Raw genomic sequence first — 27,756 nt, 5'->3', positions numbered from 1 at the left:
ATTACACGCCCTTCACTCATAGTAAATGCTTTTCTGGATGCCATGTCAGGCCTGGGCTGGGAACAACTTATCCAATCCTCTACACATACAAAAGGTCAAACCTTAGACCTGGTTTTTATCAATTCCAGTTTTTTCTCCAATATCCCGGAAAAAACCAAGATTACTGCAATACCATGGTCAGACCATTATTTAATCAATTTTTCCCTTAATATCACTCATACAAAAACATTAAACAAAAAGGATTCACAATCCATAGTCAAACGAAAGTTCACTACCATAGACACCTTCCTCGATACAGTAGTACCCAATTTACCAACTACACTTGCTCCTAACATTCAGGAAACCATTGATAAATGGAACTCTACTATTTCTTCTTCATTAAACTCAATTGCTCCTTTAAAAACAATAAAAATACAAGCAAACAAAAAAAAACAAAACAAATGCTCCCTGGTATACAAAAGCTTTGCATTCATTAAAAACTTCACTTAGAAAACTAGAACGCAAATGGAGGAAGAATAAAACCCCTGAAACAAAAAATGCATATTATTCCTTACCAGGTCAATATAATAAAAACATTAATTTAGCAAAAAAATCTTACTATGCAAATCAAATTGCCAAAGCTAATGGAAACCCTAACATACTATTCAATATAGTAAAAACTCTAACAACCACCCAAAAAGAATGTTCTACCTTTTTTGACACGGCTCTATGTAATAAAATTGCTAATCATTTCAAATCAAAAGTCACAGACATTTCAAATCAACTCTCCAAGCTACCATTTCCCTCCTACAATAACCTTGAATCTACTTATACATGGTCCGAATTTACACCAGTTTCTGAAAACACTATTCAAACCATTATCAGAAAACAAAACCCCTCTAACTCACCTGACAATCCGTGTTCTGGTACCTTTTTCAAAGCCTTAGGACCTCACGCTAGCAATTTTTTAGCACTATTAGTAAATCAATCTCTAGAAAATGGTTTCTTTCCATCTTCCCTCAAAAAAACCTCCATACTTCCAATTTTAAAAAATAAATCAAAGGATGATTTTGATCTTAACAATTTCACACCCATTGCTACATTAACATCCCTAGCTAAGCTGATTGAATCAGTAGTGTTATCTCAATTATCAAATTATCTGTCTGAAAATGACATACTACACACAAACCAACATGGATTTCGCAAGGGTCACTCCACTGAAACTCTTCTGTTGACTTCATTTGACACTATATTTCGGGCTTTTGATTCTTACACAGATCACATCATTGTTTTCTTAGATATTTCCGCGGCTTTTGATACTGTTGATCACCAAATTCTCATCTCCATTCTCAAATCTATAGGTATTTCTGGTGCTGTATTACAATGGTTTATTTCATTTTTGTCTGATCGCATTCAACAAGTCAATATAAACAATCATTCTTCTGAACCATACTCTATTGCATCGGGTGTTCCACAAGGTTCTTCTCTATCCCCTATTCTCTTCAACATCTATCTACTACCTCTTTGCCGCATCTTAGCCTCACTAAACATACAATTCAAAATCTACGCCGATGACATACAGTTTATGGTACCATACAACACCTCTTGGACTCACACATTATCCTTAGTATCTTTATACCTCACGACTATTGACACATGGCTCTCTCACAATAGACTAAAACTAAATCCAAAAAAAACAGAAATAGTCCACCTCTCATCAATTACAGATTCATCCATAGGTCCCCCCCCCCTCAATTAGTATTTAACGGTATCACTATCCCCATCTCCAAATCTGCAAAAAATTTAGGTATAACCATTAATTCAGATCTTTCATTATAACAACACATATCCATAATTACCAGAAATTCATTTTATAAGCTTCAACTCTTGAAACGGCTTCGTCCTCTACTTTTCTTTCACGATTTTCGGACTATACTTCAATCACTCATCTTTTCTGGGCTTGACTACTGTAATTCTCTTTATATAGGTCTCCCAGATAACACACTTCACTCACTTCAACTGATCCAAAACGCAGCAGCACGTATCTTAAACTCTTCCATAAAAAATCACATCACTCCGATACTTCAATCATTACATTGGTTACCAATTAAATACAGAATACAATTCAAGATCCTGTCCATTATACACTCTCTCATCTACACTCCTAATTCAATTACCTTATGTTCCATTCTCCGGATTTACAAACCCACCAGACATCTAAGATCACTGGACAAAAACCTCTTAGACATCCCATCACCACGACAGGCCCGTCTTGACATCACCAGAAAAAGATCATTCTCTGTCATTGGACCAATCTTATGGAACGCATTACCAGACTCTTTAAGATCCATATCCAACTCCAAACACTTCAAAAAATCCCTAAACACACATTTATTTCAATCTGCTTTCCATATATCACACACTAAATAACATAACTACTTCTCCATCACACAGGGCACAACATTATTATATATTGATTCTTTTTTTTTTTTTTATGTAAACTATTCATTGTTTTAGATTTTTATTATATATTTTTGTAATTTTGAGCTTTCATAATTTGATAATCTTTATGTTCTTTTAAATTTAAATCTTTATTTACATTTGTTTTTTATTTAGTTATGTAACCCGTTTTGATTAAACACTGTTTGTAAAGACGGTATACAAACACTTTTCAATAAATAAATAAAATAAAAATGATCCTTCCTGATTGCAATATGCAAATATGCCTCTGTCAGATCCAGGGACACTGGAAATTTCCCCTTGCACACAGCTGCAATGACCGACCTTAGGGTCTCCATCCAAAACAGAGGCACTCCGAGTGCCACATTTACCTTCTTCAAATCCAGAATCTGATGCAGTGACCTTTCCTTCTTTGGCACTACAAAATAGATAAGCCTACCTTCCTGTTCCTCTCTGGGCATGGGAACTATGGTGCCCAGCTTCCTTAGACATAGCACGGTCTAAGAGAAACATCGCTTCAGAACTGAGAAGGAAGGGAAAAGAGATCCCATCTCCCCCCCCCCCCTCAGCACAGCCGGCCTCAGACCGTTAAACGGCGCCATGCCATCAGGCGTCGCGCGTCGAAGGGGCGCGACAAAGGGGTACTCCCCTTTGTGCACCCCTTAGTACAATCCGGAGTGCTAGATTTATTTAGAAGCTTAAAAATCTGTGCAAAAATGTCTCTTAATTTAGCATGTCTGTAACCTTCCCATGTTTGTAAACCGTTATGATGGCTTTATTTGGAAGCCGAATGACTGTATATAAAACCTGATAAATAAATATGGGACGAGCAAGATCTAAAGCATAGCTGTCTCTTACCACCTCCAGCACCCACCAGTCCATGGTAATCTTGGTCCCCTCCTCAAAAAGAGTCAGATACCTTCCTACCCCCGGAACCGGAGAGTGGACCAGCCCTGCATCATTGCAAGGACTTAAGAGGCTCCTGTATTCGCTCCGGAATTGTCTCAGAATGGCCTCCAACCACCTCTAAAGGTCTGACGGAGCGTGAAGCCTTCCAGAGAAGTGCTTCTGGGAGCCCCCAGAACCTCTGGACTGCCAAAGTCTTCTTTGATCTCGAAACTTGCCCCGAGCCAGAAAAAAAAAACCCAACCCTGTTCTTTGGCTTCTCCTCCGGAAGCTTATAAACCTTGGACTCTCCCAGGTGTTTCATAATTTGTTCCAGGTCCTCTCCAAACAAGAGAGTTTCCCTTTAAAAAGAAGAGGCCCCCCCCCCCCCCAAACTGCAATTTGGACCAAACATCTGCAGACCAATCTTGCATCCACAAGAGCCGCCGAGCAGACACTGATCCTTGATTCGAATAAGGTCATAAAAAGGCATCTGCCCTGTATGCCACAGCGGCTTACAAACATTCTGCCTTCTGGGCTACATCTGAAGAGACCTGGGCTTCTTGCAATTCCTGGACCAAACGCAGGAAAGCCCTCTGCATCAAACTGCTGCACACTGCAACCCTTATAGCCAGGGCCAACACCTTGAAGATGTGCTTAAGGTGAAGCTCCAGCTTGCAATCCTACACATCCTTCAAGGCCGCCAAACCCACCACCAGATTTGTGGTCTTCTTTGTTACTGTAGAGACAGAGGCATCCACCTTGGGAAAAGCCAAGAGCTCCAGCAAAGGGTATAGCTTTGCCATAGCTCTGCCAACTCAAACCAGACGCTGGCATATCCCACTCGCAAAGAATTAGCTTCTTCACTGACCTGTGGAATGAGAAAGCCTTGGTTGGACCATGCAGGCTGTCCAAAACGGGATCTGCTCCCTCCAAATTAGAGTCCTCCTAAGACATCTTGATGCCCAGTTCCTGAAGCACCTGCGAAATCGAGGGCCAAAGCTCTTCTTTGCAGAAAAGACACACGACCCTTGAATCATCGCCTTCAGCCACAGGAACCTCTTACTGGTCCTCCGTGATGTCCAGATTGGCCCCTGTCCCTGGGACAGGCACCCTAAGTGAGGATCCCTCTGGAACCTCCCCAGGGGATCCTCAATCATCAGAATCTCCCAAATCTGCTACCCTCTTTAACATATATATGCTACCCTTATGTCATCTGCTGGCAGGCCTAGGGATAATACATTACATTTACGCAGACGACATTCAATTAATTCTACCAATAGACGACACAATTGAAAAAACATTAAGTCTAGCTAACATGTACCTAGACATAAACAAACTACTAAACCAGATGGAACTGGTTATCAACATTGACAAAACTGAATTCCTTCACCTTGAGAGAAAACATACTAAAATCATTCAAACACCGATAACCCTAAGAAATAACCAAAAAATTGAGCTAGCTGAAAAAGTAAGGAATCTGGGAGTAATAATGGACCCAGAAATCAACCTGAAGCAACTCATATCTATAAAAGTAAGAGAAGGCTACGCAAAACTTATGGTCCTCAGAAGATCAAAACCATTACTCACACCTGCCCACTTCAGAACAGTATTGCAAACACTTATCTTTTCTAGCACTGACTACTGCAATGCACTCTTACTAGGACTCCCAAGCACATCGATAAGACCACTCCAGATACTTCAAAATACTGCAGCCAGAATACTAACGGGAAAAAAGAGGAGGGGGCCATATAACCGAAACTCTAGCAGTGTATTCGATGGTTACTCATCGAATACAGGATAAAATACAAAGCCTTATGCACCATACACAAACTAATATATGATAAAGAAGCAGACTGGCTAAACACAGCCTTACGAGTACACGTTCCACAAAGAAACCTCCGCTCAGCAAACAAAGCAGTAAGCACTACTAACAATCCCTTCAGTAAAGTCAGCAAAATTAACCCAAGTGAGAGAAAGGGCTTTATCATTGGCTGGGCCCATACTATGGAACACGATGCCACCCGAACTCAGATTACAGAATAATCTCAAAACTTAAGAAAAATCTAAAAACATGGCTCTTTAAAAAAGCCTTCACTAAAGAGTGTGAAGGGTAGAGAATGAAAGTACAAGGCAATGCAGATGATGAGAATGAATTTAATCAATCCTACTTTTAAGAAGTAATATTTCAAAGCGATAGTAACTCAATAATATACCTGGACTTGACCAACATTACTCAAATAATGATTTTATTTATGAAATTGTAACCAAACTTTATTGGCACCTGTTAGAATGTAAGATATCCTACGTTTACTTACCTTAGTCTATGTGCCTATTTGTAAACAGTTGCGATTGTATATAAAACTTAGCGACGGTATAGAAAAGTTTTTAAATAAATAAATAAAATAAATCATCCATAGGCGAGGCAAAAAGGCACAAAAGCCATATGAACTCCCATCCCGATGGACCTTCTTGGGAGGAACAGATTTCTCAGCCACCGGTTTAGAGGTAGACCGCCTTAGTGCTGGCCTTAACCCCGCCCCCGCAGACTTTCAAGGCAAATGGAGAAATGATAATTTCCTTTTCCTTAGTGTAGACAGATGGACTCAGGACCAATGGGTATAGTGTACTCGTGCTAGCAGTTGGAGAAGGATCAGATTTCAATCTGACGTCAGCACCTAGTACATATACCCCTGCAGGAAGTGCAGAAGATCAGTATTCTTCCTTGCAAAGCAGTATGGATATATGTGTGATTGATTAACTTAATGAGTTTAACTCTGATAATTTAGGTGCAACGTTAAAATTTGATTAATTTTGATTATTTGAACTGGTTGATTGACTATAGCTGGAGACCGCCAGTATCTTCAACCGGAAAGCGTCGACACCCGGCAGGGTGGATGCCCTATGTAAGGAAAAACATGACTTACCTTGATTTGATGAACAACCATGTACAACGGCAGCCGAGGGTGGGCTGCTGAGTCCATCTGTCTACACTAAGGAAAAGGAAATTATCAGGTAAGTAATTTCTCCATTTCCTAGCGTGTAGCAGATGGACTCAGGACCAATGGGATGTATAAAAGCTACTCCTGAACTGGGTGGGAGGCTGCCCGAGGTCCTATTAGGATAGCTCTTGCAAATGCTGTGTCCTCCCGTGCCTGAACATCCAGACGGTAGAATCTGGAGAAGGTATGGATGGAGGACCACGTTGCCGCTCTGCAGATCTCGGCAGGCGACATTAATCTAGTTTCTGCCCAGGAGACCACCTGAGCTCTGGTAGAGTGGGCCTTGACCTGTAGAGGTGGTGGTTTTCCCGCTTCTACATAGGCCGCCTTGATGACTTCTTTGATCCAGCGGGCAATGGTTGCCCGTGAGGCCACTTCCCCTTGCTTCTTCCCGCTGTGAAGGACAAACAGATGGTCCGTCTTTCGTACTGGTTCCGACATTTCCAGGTATCTGGATAGCTATCTGCCGATGTCGAGATGGCGCAGGGATCGACCTTCTTCCGACTTCTTCAAACCTTCCATGGTTGGCAATGATATGGTTTGGTTGAAGTGGAAGTGTGAGACTACTTTGGGTAAGAAGGAGAGAACCGTGCGTAGATGGATGATCCCTGGGGTGATTCTGAGGAATGGATCACGGCAGGACAGCGCTTGTAGCTCTGAGATGCGGCGGGCCGAGCATATGGCCAGCAAGAACACCATCTTAAGGGTTAGTAGATGGAGAGATAGGCCCCGGAGGGGTCTGAAGGCGGGTCCCGCTAGGAATTCCAAAACTAGGTTGAAGTTCCACAGGGGCACTGGCCACTTCAGTGGCGGGCGAATGTGTTTGACCCCTTTCAGGAAGCGTGAAACATCTGGGTGCGTGGCAATGCTGTTGCCCTCGCTCCTGGGACCGTAGCAGGACAGGGCTGCCACCTGAACCTTGATTGAGTTGAGGGACAGTCCCTTCTGAAGTCCATTCTGTAAGAACTCCAAAATTATGGTAACTTTAGCGGAAATTGGTTTTATTTATTTATTTATTTTGGGGTTTTTATATACCGCAGTACGTAAAAATACATCACCGCGGTTTACAATTAACAATAATTAGCAACAGGCTTTACAGATAACAGGTATATACGATAACAGGCAGTACAGTTAGTAAACCATAAATTAATATAATGTTTTACATACAAAAAAAAAATGATTTCGGAAGAATCTAAAAATCATTTACGAACACACACAACAACTTTAGAGCATAATATTCAATAATAGAGCTGGTAGAAGCCACAGGACGTAAATTGAACAAAGGAATATTCTATTATTTTGAAACTAATTGAAGGATCCTAATCAGGGATAGTGCGGGAGAACAGAGAGGGGATTAAATTTTTGGGGAAAAATATAGGGTCGTAGGGACAAGGAGCAGGGAGTTAATGTGGGTAGAATATTAATTGTCAATTCGGATTAATCAGATATCATAGTGTGAAGGCTTGTTCAAACAACCACGTTTTCAGTCCTTGCTTGAATTTTTTATGGCAGTGTTCCAGACGCAGGTCAGTGGGCATCTTGTTCCATAAGTTAATTCCAGCTATGGAGAAAGCGCGGTCTCTTGTGGTAACGTGTTTGATATGTTTCATTGGTGCAGATGCCAGTTTAGCTTGATTGATATTTCTTATTGGTCTCTTGGAGGTACGAAAAACGAAATGCTCCGAGAACCATTGCATCTCTTGGTTATGGACCGACTTATGAATAAGGGAGAGAACTTTAAAGATAATCCTAGAAGCTACAGGCAGCCAATGCAGGAACATGAGAGCAGGTGTAATGTGATCATGGTGGCGGGTATTAGTGATTAATCGTGCTGCAGCGTTCTGTAGCATCTGTAATGGTTGAATAGAGTTTTTAGGGAGACCTAAAAGTAAAGCGTTACAATAGTCAAGTTTTGTTAGTATGGTAGCTTGCAACACAGTCCGGAAGTCTTGTGGATGTAGGAGGGGTTTAATTCTTTTTAGAGTGTGAAGTTTGAAAAAACCATTTTTGATAGTGGTCGAGATGAATTTCTTTAAGGAAAAATGGTTGTCAATTATGACGCCAAGACTGCAGACATGCTGTAGTTGGGGAAGGACTGAAGTTGTGAGATGGGAAGAGTTAGAGGAAATGTTATTGTGTGGCGTGATGACAATGAGTTCAGTTTTGGACGTGTTTATTGCTAGGAAATTTTCTGTGAGAAGCTTTTTTATTTCAGCCAGGGCTGCTTCCCAAGTTTTCAGTGCATTAGAGGGGGAATCGTTGATAGGAATGAGAATCTGAACGTCATCAGCATATATGAAATGACGGAGATTCAGTTTTGCTAGGAGTCGACAGAGAGGGGATAGGTAGATGTTGAACAGAGTTGATGAAAGCGAAGAACCTTGTGGTACACCTTGTAGAAGATTTCTGGGTTTAGATATTTGGGATCCTAACTTGACACTATGTCCTGTCTTTCAGGAAAGATTGGATCCAGAATAACGCAGTGCCAGTGATGCCGATTTGAGAGAGGAGTGTCAAGAGGATATTATGATTCACCGTATCAAATGCCGAGGAAACATCAAGTAGGGCAAGAATGTATGATTGTCCAGAATCTAGTGTTTTTAGAATAGAGTCTGAAAGGGATACTAGAAGCGTTTCAGTGCTATGGTTCTTACGGAATCCATATTGTGACAGGAAGAGTAATCTGTTATCATCTAGATAGTCAGTGAGTTGTTTGTTGATTACTTTCTCTATGATTTTTGACAAGAAAGGAAGGTTTGAGACTGGACGATAATTGGCGGATTCAGATGGATCCAGACCTGGTTTTTTGAGCGTGGGCTTTATTATTGCATGCTTGAGTTGTGTAGGGAAAATACCAGTCGATATAGATTTGTTTATAATGTTGGAAATGGGAGGAGCAATTCTTGTAGGGATGGAAAGGAGTGTTTTTGTCGGCATGATATCAATAGGGTGCAATGCAGGTTTTATCTTTTTTAGAATAGCTTCAATTTCTGATGCAGTCGTGTTTTCAAAATTAGCGAGAGATGGAGAGGTGATCATTGTGCTTGTGGGTAGCAGGGATGCCTGAGGATGATGTGTAGTAAAGCGCGCCATGATATTAGAAACCTTGTCATAGAAGTATGTAGCTAGTTTCTCACATTTATTTTTATCGTCATTTTCTGGTTTGCTATTTGATGGTGGGGTAATAATGTTAGCAACATATTGGAATAATGCACGCGGGTTGAACTGGTACTGATGAATCTTAGAAGTGTAGTAGTTTTTCTTTGCTTCATCAGTTGTTTTATGATACTTGAGTAGAGATTTGAATTTTTGAAGATGTGTTGGGTCTTGGTTTTTACGCCATATCTTCTCCAGTTTACGGAGTTCGCGCTTCATCATTCTAAGATCCAATGTGAACCATGGTTTTTTATCTTTTATATCAGAGCTGCTTTCTTTCGTTAGTAGAGGACAGAGTCGATTAGAAATGCAGCTGGTGAGTTTATGCCATGAGGTACAAGCCGTATTGGCATCTGAGAGATCTAATTTATGGAGGTCTTCTGTTATAGCTTCGATAATATCATCTGTTTGGCATTTTTTTTGGTGCTGTGATCTTCGCACCAGGCTTCAATTACTCTCCAGATCCTTATGTACGTTAGAGATGTGGAGAACTTGCGTGCTCGGTGGAGGGTATCTATTACTGACCCAGAGTATCTCCTCTTCCTCAGTCGGGCCCTCTCAATGGCCAGACCGTAAGAGAGAATTGAGCTGGATCCTCGTGGAGGATGGGGCCTTGTTGTAGTAGGTCCCTGTGTGGAGGCAGGGGTAGAGGATTCCCTGCCAGTAGTCTTCTTGGCCAGTCCGGGGCCACCAGAAGGACTAGGCCTCTGTGTCGCCGAATCTTGGGAATGATTGCACCCAGCAGGGGCCATGGGGGAAAGGCGTATAGCAGGGTCCCCGGTGGCCAGATCTGTACCAGGGCGTCGATCCCTTATGACTGTGGGTCTCGCCTGCAACTGAAGTATCTGGGTACTTGAGTGTTGGATCTGTTCGCCAGCAGGTCCATTTCCGGAGTCCCCCACCGATCCACTATCATCTTGAAGGCTGTGGAGGACAGCTTCCATTCTCCCGGGTTTAGACTTTCTCTGCTGAGGAAGTCTGCTGTGGTGTTGTCTTTCCCGGCGATGTGGACGGCGGAGATGTCCTGGAGATTTGCTTCCGCCCAGGACATCAGGGGGGCTATTTCTAAGGATACCTGTTGGCTTCTAGTTCCGCCCTGTCTGTTGATGTATGCCACCGTGGTGGCGTTGTCCGACATCACTCTGACCGCTTTGTTTAGAAGTCTGTGGGCAAATCGCAGGCAGGCTAGCCTGACTGCCCGTGCCTCTAGTCGGTTGATGTTCCACCCCGACTCTTCTTTGTTCTACCGCCCTTGGGCGGTTAGCTCTTCGCAGTGTGCTCCCCATCCGCTTAGGCTGGCATCTGTGGTGAGCGGGGTCCAGGTTGGGGAGGATATTCTTGATCCCCGGCTCATGTGGTTGGACTGTAGCCACCACCTTAGCTGGGTCCGCACTCTGGTCGGTAGGGGTAGATGTACGGTGTAGTTCTGCGATCGTGGACTCCACCGAGATAGGAGAGAGTTGCAAAGGTCTCATGTGAGCTCGCCCATGGTACCACTTCCAATGTGGATGCCATTAGACAGAGGACTTGTAGATAATCCCAAGCTGTGGGCCGGGTGGCGCTCAGCAAGGTCTGGAGTCTGTTCCGCAGTTTTGATCTCCTCGTGGGGGTCAGGCTGACCTTGTCCTCCTTGGTGTCGAATTGGACTCCTAGGTATTCCAGCGACTGCGATGGCTGTAGGGAGCTCTTGTTCGTGTTGACTACACATCCTAGGCTTTCCAGTAGAGTTATGACTGTTGGTTGCTCGGTGGCTCTCCTCCGGTGACTTTGCCCTGATCAGCCAATCGTCCAGGTAGGGATGGACGAGGATTCCTTCCTTCCTGAGTGTCGCCGCTACCACTACTATTACCTTGGTAAAGGTCCGCGGTGCGGTGGCTAACCCGAAGGGTAGTGCCCGGAATTGGAAGTGTTGGTTCAGGACCTTGAAGCGCAAGTAGCGCTGGTGTTCCTGATGGATGGGGATGTGCAAGTAGGCCTCTGACAGGTCCAGGGCTGTGAGGAACTATCCTGGCTGTATTGCACGTACGACTGACCGCAGGGTTTCCATGCGGAATCTTGGGACCCTTAGGTGTCGGTTGACTGACTTGAGGTCCAGGATGGGCCTGAAGGTGCCCTCTTTCTTGGGTACAATGAAGTAAATGGAGTAATGTCCAGAATTTATCTCCCGTGAAGGCACTGGGGTTATGGCCTGTAGGGTGAGGAGTCTGGTCAGCGTAGCCTCAACTGCCGTCCTTTTGCGGGGGTCGTGGCAGGGAGATTCCACGAACTTGTCCGGAGGGGTTCGAAGGAAGTCTAGGTAGTACCCTTCTCGGATGATGGCTAGGACCCACTTGTCCGAAGTTCTCTCGACCCATCTGCAGTAGAATAGGGTTAGTCTGCCCCCTATGGCTTCTTCCCTTGGATGGGTCGGCTGATTCTCATTGTGGTGTGCGGCTGGGACCTGAACCCGAGCCGGTTCCCCTCTTGCTGTGCCTGTTCCGAAAGGACTGGTTTCTGGCAGGAGGACGAGGTGCTTGGTAGGTATTCCTGTAAGGGTTGAAGCGCTGTGAGCTTCTGCCTCTGGATGGCCTGGGAAAGGGGCGCTGGTTTCTCTTTGACTTGTCTTCTAGCAGATGAGGTAATGGAGAGTCTCCCCATTTGTTGGCCAATTTCTCCAGTTCGCTGCCGAACAGGAGGGAACCCTTGAAGGGCATTCTTGTAAGGCGTGTCTTGGAGGAGGCGTAGGCCGACCAATTTCGCAGCCAGAGTTGTCTCCTGGCTGCCACTGAGGATGACACTCCCCTGGCTACTGTGCGTACCAAATCGGAGGCAGCGTCTGTGAGGAAGGAGAGAGCTGATTCCATGTCTTCTCCCGGGGTGTTGTTCCTGGCTTGAGATAAACAGGAACGTGTCACCACGGTGCAGCAGGTCGCAATTTGAAGGGACATAGCTGCCACCTCAAAGGCTTGTTTCAGTATGGCTTCCAGGCGCCAATCATGTGCGTCCTTGAGGACCGCCCCTCCCTCCACTGGTATGGTGGTGCGCTTAGCGACTGCGCAAACTATGGTGTCCACTTTGAGGCACGCTAGCAGCTCCTTGGTCGCTGGGTCCAGGGGGTACATGGTGGATAAGGCTCAACCCCCTTTGAATGAGGACTCTGGTGCATTCCACTCCAGGTCGATTAGCTGTTGCGCCGCCTGTAGGAGGGGAAAATGGTGGGCCGTCTGTCGGAGGCCCTCTAGCAGGGGGTTCATTCTAGGTTCCCCTGGGGTGCCTTGGCCCGGGATAGCGAGCTCCGATAGGCATTGAGATACCAGGTCCGGGAGGTCCTCCTTTACGAAGAAGCGTCTCATGGTTTGATGCGGCTCTGTCCCCGAGGGAAGTTCTCCCTCCTCGAGGGGCTCGACTTCTTCCTCGGAGTAATCCGTTTCCCCGTATGTGGGGCTTCTGGGAGGTGGGAGCCTGTGCCTAGGCCTCGAGGGTCCTGGGGCATGAGGGTCTTCCGGTGGGTATGGGTCTGCTTGGTACTCAGACTGCATCCTGACAAAGGCGTGGATCCCTTTGAATAATTCCACCCAGGAGAGCGAGGCCGGTTCTAAGTTGAGGGGTGCCAGGTCTCTGGGGGTCCCCGTCTGAGGGATGGTTTCACTGGGGCCTGCTAGGTCCGGGGTGTTTCCTGAGGAGCTAGCACTTAATCTTGGGTGAGACTGGCCGTGGGCTAGAGCTCCTAGGGCGTCTGCTTCCTCACTCTGTGCGGCTCTGAGGTTGCATGCGGAGCAGAGGCCTAGAGCAATTATGCCTGACTCTGGAGGTGCCGCTTCTGCGGACGCGTGGGCTCTTGTGCGATCCATTGCGTCGGATATCTATGTGCGCCGATGCGCTCCCAGCCGTAGATGTGCGCTTAGTAATGTGCGCGAGGCTTAAGCGCGGAGGATTACTAACGTGCGCCTAAGGATGTGCGCCTATAATACGCACCAAACCTTGGCCGCCTATGATACGCGCCCAATCCTTGGGCGCCTAGCTTAATGGGCGCCTAATATACGTGCCCGTTACTTGAGCACTTAGCTTTATTTGAGCGCTCGAGCGGGCGGAGGGCAGCGAACAAAGACAAGATGGCGACGGCGAGCAGGCAAGCAAGATGGCGACCTCCTTGGAGGGTCTCCACGTGGGCAGACCCTGCTAATCCTCGATCCTCGGAGACCAGTAAGTAAAGGATGTACGCCTTACCTTGTCTTCGGCGCTTCCCGGTTGCGACCCGGGCGGTCTCCGGCTGCGGGGGGGAGAGGATGATTACCTTCACCGCTGCGCTCGAGGATGTGCGCCCGCCGCCTCTAAGCCGCGCCCAAACTCGTCTCGCTCGAGGGCTAAGTCCTCACCGCGAACGGCTCCGGACCGAGGTTCTTACCTCCGAGGGACCACGGAAATCACCTCGGGAAACTCGACTGGGGGAGGGACCCGAGGGTATCACCGCAGGAATGCGGGGCTCGTCTTCAGGTAGGATATTTCTTTAAATTTGTTTGGTAGAACGCTCAGCGAGCGTGAGATAGCTCCTAACTGCTTTGGAGACGGAAAATACTGATCTTCTGCACTTCCTGCAGGGTTATATGTACTAGGTGCTGACGTCAGATTGAAATCTGATCCGTCTCCAACTGCTAGCACGAGTACACTAAACCCATTGGTCCTGAGTCCATCTGCTACACGCTAGGAAATAGGCCTTGTGCTTAAAAGCACAAAGTCTTCAGAAAAAGATAGGGATTCATCCAAATCCTGGTCCAGGGGAACATCTCCCTCTTCCTCACAATTCTGATTTAGGGGAAAATCCACAAATACGCCATTCTCCTAGCCCATGGAAACCTCAGACAATGCCAGGGAAAGTGTTGGAGACCTCTGTGCCCCATCGATACTGCCACCGACCCCGCTGCATGGCTCAAAATGGCTGCCATTCCCACGCTCAGCTAGAAAGAATTCTGCATCGGTTTTTATGACGCAGAGGCAGCATCCGCTTTAGACCACATCAGGAGAGCCTCTAAAGTGCCTTCATCACCTGCAACACACCCTGAATAAAGGCCCCTGCGATTCAGTCAGGCCTGTGAACTCCCACATGCACGGCACAAACGGTTGCATGCCATAGCCGCTGAAGCAATCACTGCGCGCTTAACACCACGATTCAAGCCAGGAGTCAGGCAGACCAGAGAACCAAGCAGCAAGAAATAAAACAGGCTAAAAACGCCCGCTCTGCAATACGGACTTTTTTTTTTTTTTTTTTTTTTTAAAGAAATTTGAAGAGTCAGCGCTTATTCATAAAAAGGCAATAATACTTCCCTGCAACAGAGGATGTCCTTTAGAACTAACAGGGAAGGACCCAAAAAACAGCAGGGTAGGCGATCCAGCGAAACCGTAGGAAAACAAACAGAAGGATGCCACAAAAGCGTCTTTTCCAAATTTAATGAAGGAGACGTGAAATATAATACAAGTGCCCGACTCTGGCCGAGTTTCGCCACCTATGGTGGCTGCCTCAGGGGCTACAAAACAAACATATAAATTATTTAATAACATAAAAATAAATTAAAAACATGAATGATTAAAACATTTTTTAAAAAATTAAACACACAGACTTATGAAAACACAACATAAATATTAAATAGATAAAATGATAGTAACAATGGAAAAGATAAATCATCAAAATATGTGATGAATCCATAAATAGATAAAATAATGACAATGGAGTAAAATATTAAACATATATAATGAATAAAAGAACACTGAAAACACCATCTCAGAATAGACACAACAATACTAAAAAAATTGTTTTACTAAAGCGACTTCGATACTAAAAGACTTCATCTGGTTCTACCTGAACGTTTCAAGAACCGTAATCACGTGATGGTCCGGATATTGTCAATAAAAAATAAAAAATAAATAAAAAAAAAGGAAAGGATTGAAACAATGGAAAAAATAGAGAAATAAATAAAAAATACGCGCCTGCTGGTTTATTTTTTATTTATTTCTCTATTTTTTCCATTGTTTCAATCCTTTTTTATTTTTTATTTTTTTCCTTTGAATATTTTGCTTTGGATAAGGTTGTGTTCTTAAAAGATACTTACTCACACTAATACAACATATAGCTGACCCTCATTTATATATTAATATATTTATTCTTTCGAATGTTGAGCTGATCTTTTTACATTTTAATAGAAATGAAAGTACAGTGTTGACAATATCCGGACCATCACGTGATTACGGTTCTTGAAACATTCAGGTAGAACCCGATTAAGTCTTTTAGTATCGAAGTCGCTTTAGTAAAAAACAATTTTTTTAGTATTGTTGTGTCTATTCTGAGATGGTGTTGTTTTCAGTGTTCTTTTATTCATTATATATGTTTAATATTTTACTCCATTGTCATTATTTTATCTATTTATGGATTCATCACATATTTTGATGATTTATCTTTTCCATTGTTACTATCATTTTATCTATTTAATATTTATGTTGTGTTTTCATAAGTTTTTTAATTTTTTAAAAAATGTTTTAATCATTCATGTTTTTAATTTATTTTTATGTTATTAAATAATTTATATGTTTGTTTTGTAGCCCCTGAGGCAGCCACCATAGGTGGCGAAACTCGGCCAGAGTCGGGCACTTGTATTATATTTCACGTCTCCTTCATTAAATTTGGAAAAGACGCTTTTGTGGCATCCTTCTGTTTGTTGTTTTCCTTTAGAACTAACAGCCAGTCTTACTGCTACCTCATAGGGGATAAGGGATCTGGACCACCAGATGTCCACCCCATGGCACTCCCGGGTGAGTCTGCCTCAAACCAGGGGGGGACAGCCCCACCAGAACCTTGCAACCCCCTGGGAGGGGAAAAAAAAAAAATACATGTCTTTCTGTAACTTACTTTTCAAATTTTCACATTTCCAGTTTTTAATTTTGTCTTTCAGAATGCAGGTTTTGCACCATCTACCATCTGCTGGAGACAAATACTGAAGAACCGCAGGTAGCACACTGGGTTATGTACAGTGTCAGTAAATCTCTCTCAGACTTCATCTGCTGGCAGGGAGGCAAAATCCAGGAGTCTGGTCTGATCTGGGTACGTACAGGGAATAATGAATTAGGACTTTGAAAAGGCATAGTGATTTGTAATATACATACTATCTGGAACAATGTGTGTCATTTGTATTGTACTTTTCGCTCCATAAGACACACTTTTTTCCTCCAAAAGTGGGGGGAAAATGTCTGTGCTTCTTATGGAGCGAATATAAAAAAAAAAAACCACAAAAAAAAAACCCAAAAACTAAATTACAAACCCCCACCCAAGACCTGCCAAAAGTCCCTGGTGGTCCAGCAGGGGTCCGGGAGCGATCTCCTGCACGTGGGCCGTCGGCTGCCAGTAGTCAAAATGGCAGATAGCCCTTTTACCTTAGGTGCCATTGGTCGGCCCTCCACATGGTAGGAGCAATAGACAGCCGGCGCCATCTTGTGCTCCTACCATGTGACAGGGGCCGACCAATGGCACCGGTAGCCCCTGTGACATAGTAAGGTCAAAGGCTATCGGCTCCATTTTGAATTCTGGGAGCAGATGGCCCAAGTGCAGGAGATCGCTCTGGACCCCCACTGGACCACCAGGGACTTTTGGCAAGTCTTGTGGGGGGCGGGGGGGTTGTAGTTAATTAAATGTAAAGGGTTGGGATGGGGACAAAAACAACATTTTATGCCCTTGCCTAATTTGCTCCTTGAGATGCACAGACGCCCGGGAACAAAGCCGGTTTAACACACCATTTTATTTATTTTATTTTTTTTTAAATTTTCCCACTCTACATCCTAGGTGCGTCTTATGGAGCGAAAAATATGGTATATAATTTAGAAAAAATTGCAACTTAGGTTGCACTTCACATCAATTTAAAATATATTTATTTTTTTTTTTTTTTTATTACACAACGGATTCCTACTGCTCATTGTTATGGGGGTTTTTTTCCTGACATCCTTCTGGCTCACCAGAACTCATTATTCGCAGGTTACCTGGGACTTTTCCTGTTAGTCTTTTCTGCTTCATCCAGCATCAATCCTGACTGGTTATCCTGTCACTATACTAAGACAGCCAAGTACTTTCCCTCACCAGGGGCAGTAAATTCTGCCTCTGCAGCATCCCCACCCAGCTTGAGGACCAGAAATCTGGAATAAAGCTCTGGTTTCTCACATCACAGTACACAGTGCTGCTGGGCCTTCACATCAACCCTTGAACCTAGATAGATGTAGATGTAAGTAAGAAACTTACCATACATTCCAGTCTCCCAAACTAAGAACCAGACAATGTGAGTCTGATCTGGGTATAGAATAATGTTTTAAGGCATGTTGGTCTTGAGAATTCCTGTCACAGCCCTGACAGCAAGAAAAATAAAATACAACTCTGCAATAATAGTCAACAGCATATAGCAAAAAAGCATGCATTAGAAATGTTGCAATGCATGTAAGCATAAGCCAATAAATTATTACCATTACATGGATAGTACTAGAAGTCTCAGGAAATTCTAGCCAATACCTTTCATTAGATTAACCAGAAAACTACCTTCTTCAAATCCTTTGGAGGATCACTGTTAGAAAATATGGTCATGCAAACATACCCTTACATTTTAGAAAAGGAAAGTTAAATTTTCCCACACATTTTTTAATGTCTGCAAAGGAGTCTTTTTTTAGTAAAATTTCCACATGGTGTACAAAAGTTCTAAAGTAGCTTGTTTAAACCTCTTCTGTACAGAAACAAGATATATAAAATGTGATCACACCATCTGAACATGGTTGTCTGGGAATTAGAAAATTGCAGTTTAAAGTTATTTTTTCTGAAAGGAGTTAAGATTTTAGGATTTGAATTCAATCAAATTAAATTTTACCTTAATGCTATTTTGCAATCAAATTTATTTTTCTACAAGTGTAAGTGTTATTTGAAATCACTACAGACATTTCACATTTGAGTAGTGTGCAGCTAGAAAGAAGCAAGATACACATGATGTTATCATTAGGGATATTATTTCTACCATGACAAAAGTCTGAATAGGTGCAATAGTTTGTAATTTAATTAAAAAGAAGGCAATGAATTAGCATAAGCAATGTTTATCACTCATATATACCAGTGATTCCCAAATCTGTCCTGGAGCTGGAAGGCCCCCAGTCCAGGTGGGTTTTCAGGATCTCCATAATGAATATGAATGAGAAGTTTCAATGCACTGACTCCACAACATGCACATTCATTACGGATATTCTGAAAATGTGACTGGCTGGGGATCTCCCTGGAAATGTTTGGGAACCTGTGCCACATACCACCCCACCAGAAACCACAGCCCTGAGCTAACTTCTAACTAACAGGTCTATCCAGTAAAGTGCAGCCGCGTTTATCCCGCTCCTAACCCGCGTTCTACTCACTTTCCGGCCACGTTAGCCCTTCCTGCGATCCACAACTCCCTTTAACCTACCCTTACCGCGTCCTAAAATCCCCAGGCAACCCCTTCCGCACGCGGCATGTATATTGCATGCAAACGAGCGAATTAGCTATTCCCTAGCATCCAGTAACCCACGCCCCGACTATCACTATTTTACCCTGCCGTTTTGCCGCGCGTTTAACTTGCTAACTTACCGCCTACCCTTACCCCTGCGTTAGAGGCAGGGGTAAGGGTAGGCGGCAAGCTTTCCCCCCAGCCCCCGCTCACCTGCCCTGGCCGCGTCCATGGATGCTGGTCTCCGGGGCAGCCCCAGTCCTCTCCCCTCCTCCCGAAGCAAAAAATAAAAACTGCAAGAGAGAGAGGGGAAAGGACGGGCAGTCCTACGCTCTGCGACTTACTTTTGCAGCTCCCTCCGGACATCGTGGCTTCCCCCGTGCCAGTCCCCTCTCCCCTCCTCCCGAAGCAGGGTGCGAAAAGCAGCCTTGCTCCGGGAGGAGGGAAGAAGGGACTGGCAGTGTAAAGCGGCGAAGCGACTTACTTTTTGCACCCCCCTTCGGACATCGGACGACCTCTTCTGCCTCCAGCTGCTCGCGAAGATGGACGCCTGCACGGCCGCTGAAGACGTGACATCACATGCCGTGACGCCAAACGTCGTGCAGCAACTGCGGGTGCGCCGGGCACTAACGCAGCTCTTCCTACCGCTCGTTACTGGATAGACCTGTAAGAACTTGAAGTCACATACCCAGGAGTCCATTGCTATTCCTTCTGTAAATATGATCGCCACGGTACATTATTTGATTTGTAAATTGTTTGATCTAAATTGAATATAATCCACTTTGAGGCCACTTGTGGAAAAAGGCAGAATATCAAGTCTATAATCTATAATTAAGTTATGGCAATTAATTACAACTTTCACAAAACTAATTCCAGTTTTCTGAATAACTACAAAATAGCAGCCAGCCAATCAAAATGCAGCTTTGCAATGCTGGCTGCTTTCTACAAATTTTATCAATGAAGATTTTTTTTTTATTGTGAAAAGCTACACTATGAACAGCATTAACATGTAGGGTAAACCGTCACAAATATGTATCTTAAAATAAATTAAGTGCTGATGAATGATTAAAATATATACACATGTACCCGATGACCACACTTTAGACATAACCAGACTGAATAACTTTCAGCAGGTTCTTCTTCTGAATTGTATTTTGCTTTGTTGTCAGTCTGGCAATCCTGACATATGTCCCAATCCACATTCAACAATGCCTTTTTAAGGTTGCCTTGTTCCAGTCCTTTGCGAATATGTCTGCAAACAGGTTCTGCAAAATATATGGTATAAATGTTTAGTTGAAATTAAAAAAAAAAAAAAGTTACTAGTTACTTTTGCTTTTTCCCCCCTTCTAATTTATAAAGTAATTTTAGCGATCTCTTGCTCATCTCAGCTGCTAACAATAGCAGCAAACTGAATCCAAGCACATTTAAGCTTTGTATTCATTATCATGAATCTAATTCTATAAAGCTTAAAAATACAAATTATATTTTCTAAGAATGTAAAGAAACATAGGGCTAGTACTGCAGAAAATCTCTAAAAAATAAAGCTTGTTGTCCCCACATGTTGCCAGGGCCTTATATATATCTTGTATTTCACTTTCTGCTTGTGTTAATGTTTATAATGAAAACATTAACATGTTTGTTACTGTATGCCACACCACAATGGCTATTTATTCACAGCCATGGTGCGACTGTAAAAATGTTCACATCAGTTGACCAGATCTATACATTACTTAAGTTCGTACAATCCTTACAAGTAGCTCTATGTACTTTATTTGCCAAAAACAGAGACATGAGCTGCTGTGAGGATGGCGGGTACTCGGATCCGTACCCAGGATATCTGCACACTCAGGGGGCTGCGCCATTCTGTTCCTGCTTCTTTTCTTCCCCATTGTGAGACCGTCCACAACTCGCAGGCCTGAAGAACAAAAATGCAAGATCCAGCGCCCGCCGTAGAAAGAAACAAAAAAAATCACAACTCCCACGAGAACGCGCGTAAAGAGGCCGACCTCTAACCCCAGCCCCCGAAGACTTCTACCTCGGTTACAGCTGCGGGAAGCAACTTAAGCCGCAATCAGAGCCCCATAAGACTCACGTGCAACTCATGCGCTCATCCCTCCCTAACTGTCGCCGACCCGTGCTACAACCTACCCAGCTAGCGGCACGCCAGGAGGGGGCGGGGCGTTCTACCGCTTCCCAATCAACTGACTACAGTGGAGCCGATCCTGCCTTCTCGGCAATCATCCACATCAGGCAAGACCAATAAAAGTGTTCTTGTTACGAGTCTAACGAGCATTATAAGGGTATAGAAAAAGACGTTGCCCGGCCGCGGTCTCCCTCTAGAGGTGCAACCTCTGGTAAATACCCGAGCGCTACTTTCCCAGGGTGCTTATGCTCACTAACCCGCCTATAAATCATAGAGACTGAGGGTTGCGGCAATGCCTGCGTTTCCGGACGTTCTCTGTACTGTTAATCTCTATGGCACAATCAGTGGAACCGTCACTTCCCACATCTCTCCCGTTTCTGTCCATTTTCCCCTGCCTTGAGTTTGTACCGCAGAAGGCATTCCAGAGATGCTGTTCAAGTAGAAAACGATAAGTAGAAGCTCTGCTATGCAAGAAGATTCTGAACTTGATCACGTTCTTACTTAATAGAAAGGGTAAAGTTCAAATATCAAACAAGCAGCTATATGACCACTGCATGCTCATAGCTATGACTTCTTCCCAATGCCAGAGTACTAAAATGCGCAGAGTAACTTTAAAAATCATCCATAGTGCTTTTAGAGCAGATTGCCTTCCTTTTAGAGAATGACAGGAGGTATAGACAGTAAATTTCAAGCTGGAATGGAGTGGGATTGCGACTGACAGCTGTGAGCCTCATACACGAGCCGATGCAGTAAAGTGCGCGGGAGAACCGGCACTCCGAGGCGAGCGCCCACTCTCCTGGGCGCGCGCTAATAAGGAGGCGCTAGGGACACTTATTGGCAGAAGCGGCGGCTATCAGCGCGTTTGACAGCCGATGCTTAATTTTACCGGCATCGGTTGCCGAATCCGCTGACAGCCATGGGTTCGGAAAACGGACGCCGGCAAAATTGAGCGTGCGTTTTCCAATCCGCGGGCAGATTTTAAAATTATTTTTAATTTTTTTTTACTTTTGGGGCCTCCGACTTAATATCGCTATGATATTAAGTCGGAGGGTGTACAGAAAAGCAGTTTTTTCTGCTTTTCTGTACACTTTCCCGGTGACGGCTTCACCTTTGGCAGGTGTTAATTTCTGAAAGTAAAATGTGCGGTTTGGCTGCACATTTTACTTTCTGTATCGCGCGGCAATAACTAATAGGCCCATCCACATGCATTTGCATGTTGCGGGCGCTATTAGTTTGGGGGGGGTGAGGGTTTGGACACGTGTTTTCCACGCACTATTACCCCTTACTGTATAAGGGGTAAAAATAGTGCGTGGAAAACGTGCTGCCAAATGAGGGCTAACAGTGTGCTCGGCCGAGCGCACCATACTGCATCGGCCCAACAGCTTGACTCTACCATTCTTTAAAATGGAAATTAATTTTGAGCTTTGTAAAAATATTATGCAGATCTTGGTAAAGAGAGCAGATCATCTAGAGTTCAGCACACTGTGGCAAATAACTCCTAGGGAGATATGATATGCAGCCCGATTTTAAAAGGACCACGCGTGTAAAAAATGGGGGTTATGCGTGTGGCTGGGCCTTGCGTGCATTTTAGAATAGGCTCAGCCACGCACGTCATCCCCATTACACACCATTAGCTGCTGTCCCGGGGAAGCACATGCCAGCACGGGGAGATTATTTCTGCTCCCATAAAAAAATTAGGGATAGGTAGGGTTAGGTTACGGGTCGGGGAAGAGGAAAGAAGGGTAGCGTTAGGGATATGAAAGTTCCCTCCCAGTCCACTCCTTAATTGTGGACTGGTAGGGAACTGGGGGAGGCCCGATTGCGTCGCCATGCATATTTTGCTAAAATCCCCCTTCCCCGCCGCACATGCGCGTGTGGATTTTAAAACCCGGCACAGGCCAACGGATTTTATACCATGCGTGCGCTGGCGCGTGCATGTATGCGCAGGTCTTAAAATCGACCCCATGGACCTTTAGATACCTGAATGGTTTTAATGATGCATAATCTTCAAACCTTTTCCTTTAGAAAGGAAAATGTAGAACTAAGGGTCATGAAATGAAACTCCGGGGGGGGGACGGGGACGACTCAGAACGAACATCAGGAAATGCCCTTCCAGAAAAGGTGGTGAGGACAAAAACAGTAAACAAATTCAAAAGGGCATAGGACAAACACTGTGGATCCCTAAAGACTGGAGGTTGGAAATGAAAAAAAAAGGGTGCAGGTAGGTAACCTGCATAGAGCAGCAGTTATTACCCTTTGTTAGATTCGTGGACCCTTGGGCCGGCTGAGACGGGTGGTGATGCACTGTGGAGGTCCCATAGTGGACGTCGCAGCCAAGAGGTGGCGCTGAAGAGGTTGTCCTAGGAAGGCTTCACCACTGGAAGCCCGAGGTCCCCCCAGGAGGAGCCCGTAGGGTTCCGGGCCTCTTGGACTTAGGTGAGATCCTCTGCGACCGAGGACCAGAAGAGAAGCCTTGAAGAGGTAGTCCAACGAAGCAGCTGAGCCCAGGAGCTCCGAAGAAACTTCACCCTTGGAAGCCCGCGGTCCCCCCGGAAGGAGCCCGTGAGGACCCGAGCCGCTGGGACTTAGGCGAGACCTCCAGGCGGGTGAAGAACAGGATACCTGAGGAAGACGAGAGGTCTGGAGCTGGAGTCCAGGCAGGGGCGGAGGCTGAAGCCAGAGTCAGATGACAAGCCAAGGTCAGAAGCCAGGGAACAGAAGCAGGAGAAGTCCGAAGAGCAGCAACTAGTGACTCAAGAGAGTGAACCTCGTTGCAAGGCGAGGTTTAGGCCAAGCTGCAGGGTTTAAATACCCTGCAGCGTCCGACGTCACCGAGGGCTGTCCTCCCTCTTCCCGCACTGGCCCCTTTAAAAGTTCGAGCCCCACGTGCACGCCTAGGGGGCGGGGCCACGCGCATCGGGTCGGCGGTGGCTCCCTCACGAAGGGAGAGCCACGACAGGAGCCAGGTCAGGCCTAGATGGCCGAAGAGAAGTTCCTGCGGCCCGGGCTGGCCCTGAGGTAGATGGAGGGACCGGGGCACGGCCTGGGACCGTAACAGTACCCCCTCTTCTACGCCCCCTTCCCAGAGGTCTAGGTTTAGCAGGATGATCCAAATGGAACTGATGGAGGAGGTCCTTGTCCAGTATGTTGGAGGCCGGCTCCCAGGAATTTTCCTCAGGACCGTAACCCTGCCACAAGATGAGGTACTCCCAACGTCTGTGGAGGAATCGCACATCTAGGACCTCTTTGACTTGGTAGACTGAATCCTCGTGTGCCTCAGGCATGGCCGGTGCAGGGGTCTTCCTTTGGAAGATGGACAGAACCAACGGCTTCAGCAGGGAAACATGGAAGACATTGTGGACCCTGAGCGTAGGTGGGAGGTGGAGGCGGTAAGTAACTGCCCCCACCCGTTCCGTGACGGGGAATGGACCGACGTACTTTGGGGCTAGGCGCATGGAGGGAAGCCGCAGGCGAAGATATTTCGTACTTAAGAACATAAGAAAATGCCATACTGGGTCAGACCAAGGGTCCATCAAGCCCAGCATCCTGTTTCCAACAGTGGCCAATCCAGGCCATAAGAACCTGGCAAGTACCCAAAAACTAAGTCTATTCCATGTAACCATTGCTAATGGCAGTGGCTATTCTCTAAGTGAACTTAATAGCAGGTAATGGACTTCTCCTCCAAGAACTTATCCAATCCTTTTTTAAACACAGCTATACTAACTGCACGAACCACATCCTCTGGCAACAAATTCCAGAGTTTAATTGTGCGTTGAGTAAAAAAGAACTTTCTCCAATTAGTTTTAAATGTGCCCCATGCTAACTTCATGGAGTGCCCCCTAGTCTTTCTACTATCCGAAAGAGTAAATAACCGATTCACATCTACCCGTTCTAGACCTCTCATGATTTTAAACACCTCTATCATATCCCCCCTCAGTCGTCTCTTCTCCAAGCTGAAAAGTCCTAACCTCTTTAGTCTTTCCTCATAGGGGAGTTGTTCCATTCCCCTTATCATTTTGGTAGCCCTTCTCTGTACCTTCTCCATCGCAATTATATCTTTTTTGAATGCGGCGACCAGAATTGTACACAGTATTCAAGGTGCGGTCTCACCATGGAGCGATACAGAGGCATTATGACATTTTCCGTTTTATTCATCATTCCTTTTCTAATAATTCCCAACATTCTGTTTGCTTTTTTGACTGCCGCAGCACACTGCACCGACGATTTCAATGTGTTATCCACTATGACACCTAGATCTCTTTCTTGGGTTGTAGCACCTAATATGGAACCCAACATTGTGTAATTATAGTATGGGTTATTTTTCCCTATATGCATCACCTTGCACTTATCCACATTAAATTTCATCTGCCATTTGGATGCCCAATTTTCCAGTCTCACAAGGTCTTCCTGCAATTTATCACAATCTGCTTGTGATTTAACTACTCTGAACAATTTTGTGTCATCTGCAAATTTGATTATCTCACTCGTCGTATTTCTTTCCAGATCATTTATAAATATATTGAACAGTAAGGGTCCCAATACAGATCCCTGAGGCACTCCACTGTCCACTCCCTTCCACTGAGAAAATTGCCCATTTAATCCTACTCTCTGTTTCCTGTCTTTTAGCCAGTTTGCAATCCACGAAAGGACATCGCCACCTATCCCATGACTTTTTACTTTTTCTAGAAGCCTCTCATGAGGAACTTTGTCAAACGCCTTCTGAAAATCCAAGTATACTATATCTACCAGTTCACCTTTATCCACATGTTTATTAACTCCTTCAAAAAAGTGAAGCAGATTTGTGAGGCAAGACTTGCCCTGGGTAAAGCCATGCTGACTTTGTTCCATTAAACCATATCTTTCTATATGTTCTGTGATTTTGATGTTTAGAACACTTTCCACTATTTTTCCTGGCACTGAAGTCAGGCTAACCGGTCTGTAGTTTCCTGGATCGCCCCTGGAGCCCTTTTTAAATATTGGGGTTACATTTGCTATCCTCCAGTCTTCAGGTACAATGGATGATTTTAATGATAAGTTACAAATTTTTACTAATAGGTCTGAAATTTCATTTTTTAGTTCCTTCAGAACTCTGGGGTGTATACCATCCGGTCCAGGTGATTTACTACTCTTCAGTTTGTCAATCATGCCTACCACATCTTCTAGGTTCACCGTGATTTGATTCAGTCCATCTGAATCATTACCCATGAAAACCTTCTCCATTACGGGTACCTCCCCAACATCCTCTTCAGTAAACACCGAAGCAAAGAAATCATTTAATCTTTCCGCGATGGCCTTATCTTCTCTAAGTGCCCCTTTAACCCTCGATCATCTAACGGTCCAACTGACTCCCTCACAGGCTTTCTGCTTCGGATATATTTAAAAAAGTTTTTTACTGTGAGTTTTTTGCCTCTACAGCCAACTTCTTTTCAAATTCTCTCTTAGCCTGTCTTATCAATGTCTTACATTTAACTTGTCAATGTTTATGCTTTATCCTATTTTCTTCTGTTGGATCCTTCTTCCAATTTTTGAATGAAGATCTTTTGGCTAAAATAGCTTCTTTCACCTCCCCTTTTAACCATGCCGGTAATCGTTTTGCCTTCTTTCCACCTTTCTTAAGGTGTGGAATACATCTGGACTGTGCTTCTAGAATGGTATTTTTTAACAATGACCACGCCTCTTGGACATTTTTTACTTTTGTAGCTACTCCTTTCAGTTTTTTTCTAACAATTTTTCTCATTTTATCAAAGTTTCCCTTTTGAAAGTTTAGCACGAGAGCCTTGGATTTGCACACTGTTCCTTTTCCAGTCATTAAATCAAATTTGATCATGTTATGATCACTATTGCCAAGCGGCCCCACCACCGTTACCTCTCTCACCATAACACTATAACTATACTTTATCCCTGGGGAGGAAGGCTGGAGCCGGACATCGTAGGCGGTCTGCGTACTTCTTAGCGATAATTGCAATGTGTTGCAGCTTCTGTCGGGTAGCGTTCATAACTGTTGGGCCGTGAGTTGCACGGCTGGAGATGGTACTACCAACGGCAAGGGCAAGGGAGGTCGAAGATGTTTCCCATACACCATATAGAAAAGAGAACTGCCGGTAGCCGAGTGTTTGTGGTGGTTGTATGAGAACTTCGCCCAAGGAAGCAGAGCCACCCAATCATTCTATAAATCACCCATGAAGGACCGGAGGAAGGTTTTCAAAGTCCGGTTCGTGCACTCCACTTGGCCGTTAGCTTGAGGGTGGAAGGCAGTCGTGAAATCCAGCTGGACCCCAACGTTTTACAAAGCGCCCTCCAATATTGTGCCGTGAATTGCGAGCCCCGATCCGAGGCGATCTGTCGGGGGAGTCCATGAAGGTGAAAGATGTGGTGGGTAAACAGGTTCGCGAGTTCAGGTGCTGTAGGCAACTTAGCAAGGGGAACGAAGTGGGCCATCTTGGAGAACCTGTCAATCGTAACCCAGATCACTGTCTTTCCTTCTGAAGAGGGCAGATCGACAGTGAAGGCCGGGACAAGTGGGTCCATGGCTCGGTGGGGATAGGCAGTGGCTGAAGAAGACCCCAGAGGTGGCTGGTAGGAGTCTTCTGTTGAGCACAGGTCGGGCAGGAGCTGATGTAGAGCCAAACATCCTTCTTAAACTGGGGCCACCAGTAGAACTCGG

At 44.9% G+C, this 27,756-nt stretch overlaps 2 protein-coding genes across 3 annotated transcripts in view; one reads left to right on the top strand and one right to left on the bottom strand.

The window, feature by feature from the left end:
* Positions 1-21,094, bottom strand: part of USP16 (ubiquitin specific peptidase 16) — a 557,777-nt gene extending 536,683 nt beyond the window's left edge. The window contains exons 1-4 of the mRNA XM_029578724.1: positions 21,042-21,094; positions 20,778-20,864; positions 20,036-20,214; positions 17,737-17,840 (exon numbers count right to left, since the gene is read on the bottom strand). Coding sequence (XP_029434584.1) covers positions 17,737-17,840; positions 20,036-20,214; positions 20,778-20,838 — 344 coding nt within the window. The 5' untranslated portion in view covers positions 20,839-20,864; positions 21,042-21,094. The remainder of the gene's footprint in view (positions 1-17,736; positions 17,841-20,035; positions 20,215-20,777; positions 20,865-21,041) is intronic.
* Positions 21,068-27,756, top strand: part of RWDD2B (RWD domain containing 2B) — a 137,271-nt gene continuing 130,582 nt past the window's right edge. Inside the window, exon 1 of one of the 2 annotated variants that reach the window (XM_029578723.1) lies at positions 21,068-21,199. The gene's annotated coding sequence lies outside the window, so the exon portion shown is untranslated. Of the gene's footprint in view, positions 21,200-21,428; positions 21,606-27,756 lie in introns of those variants that run through there. The other variant, XM_029578722.1, reaches the window with a different exon arrangement.

The sequence above is a fragment of the Rhinatrema bivittatum genome, chromosome 15 (genome assembly GCF_901001135.1).
Source record: "Rhinatrema bivittatum chromosome 15, aRhiBiv1.1, whole genome shotgun sequence".
NCBI classification, from domain to species: Eukaryota; Metazoa; Chordata; class Amphibia; order Gymnophiona; family Rhinatrematidae; genus Rhinatrema; species Rhinatrema bivittatum.
The sequence above is the reverse complement of the archived record's forward strand: the minus strand, read 5'-3'. Positions and strand labels throughout refer to the sequence as shown.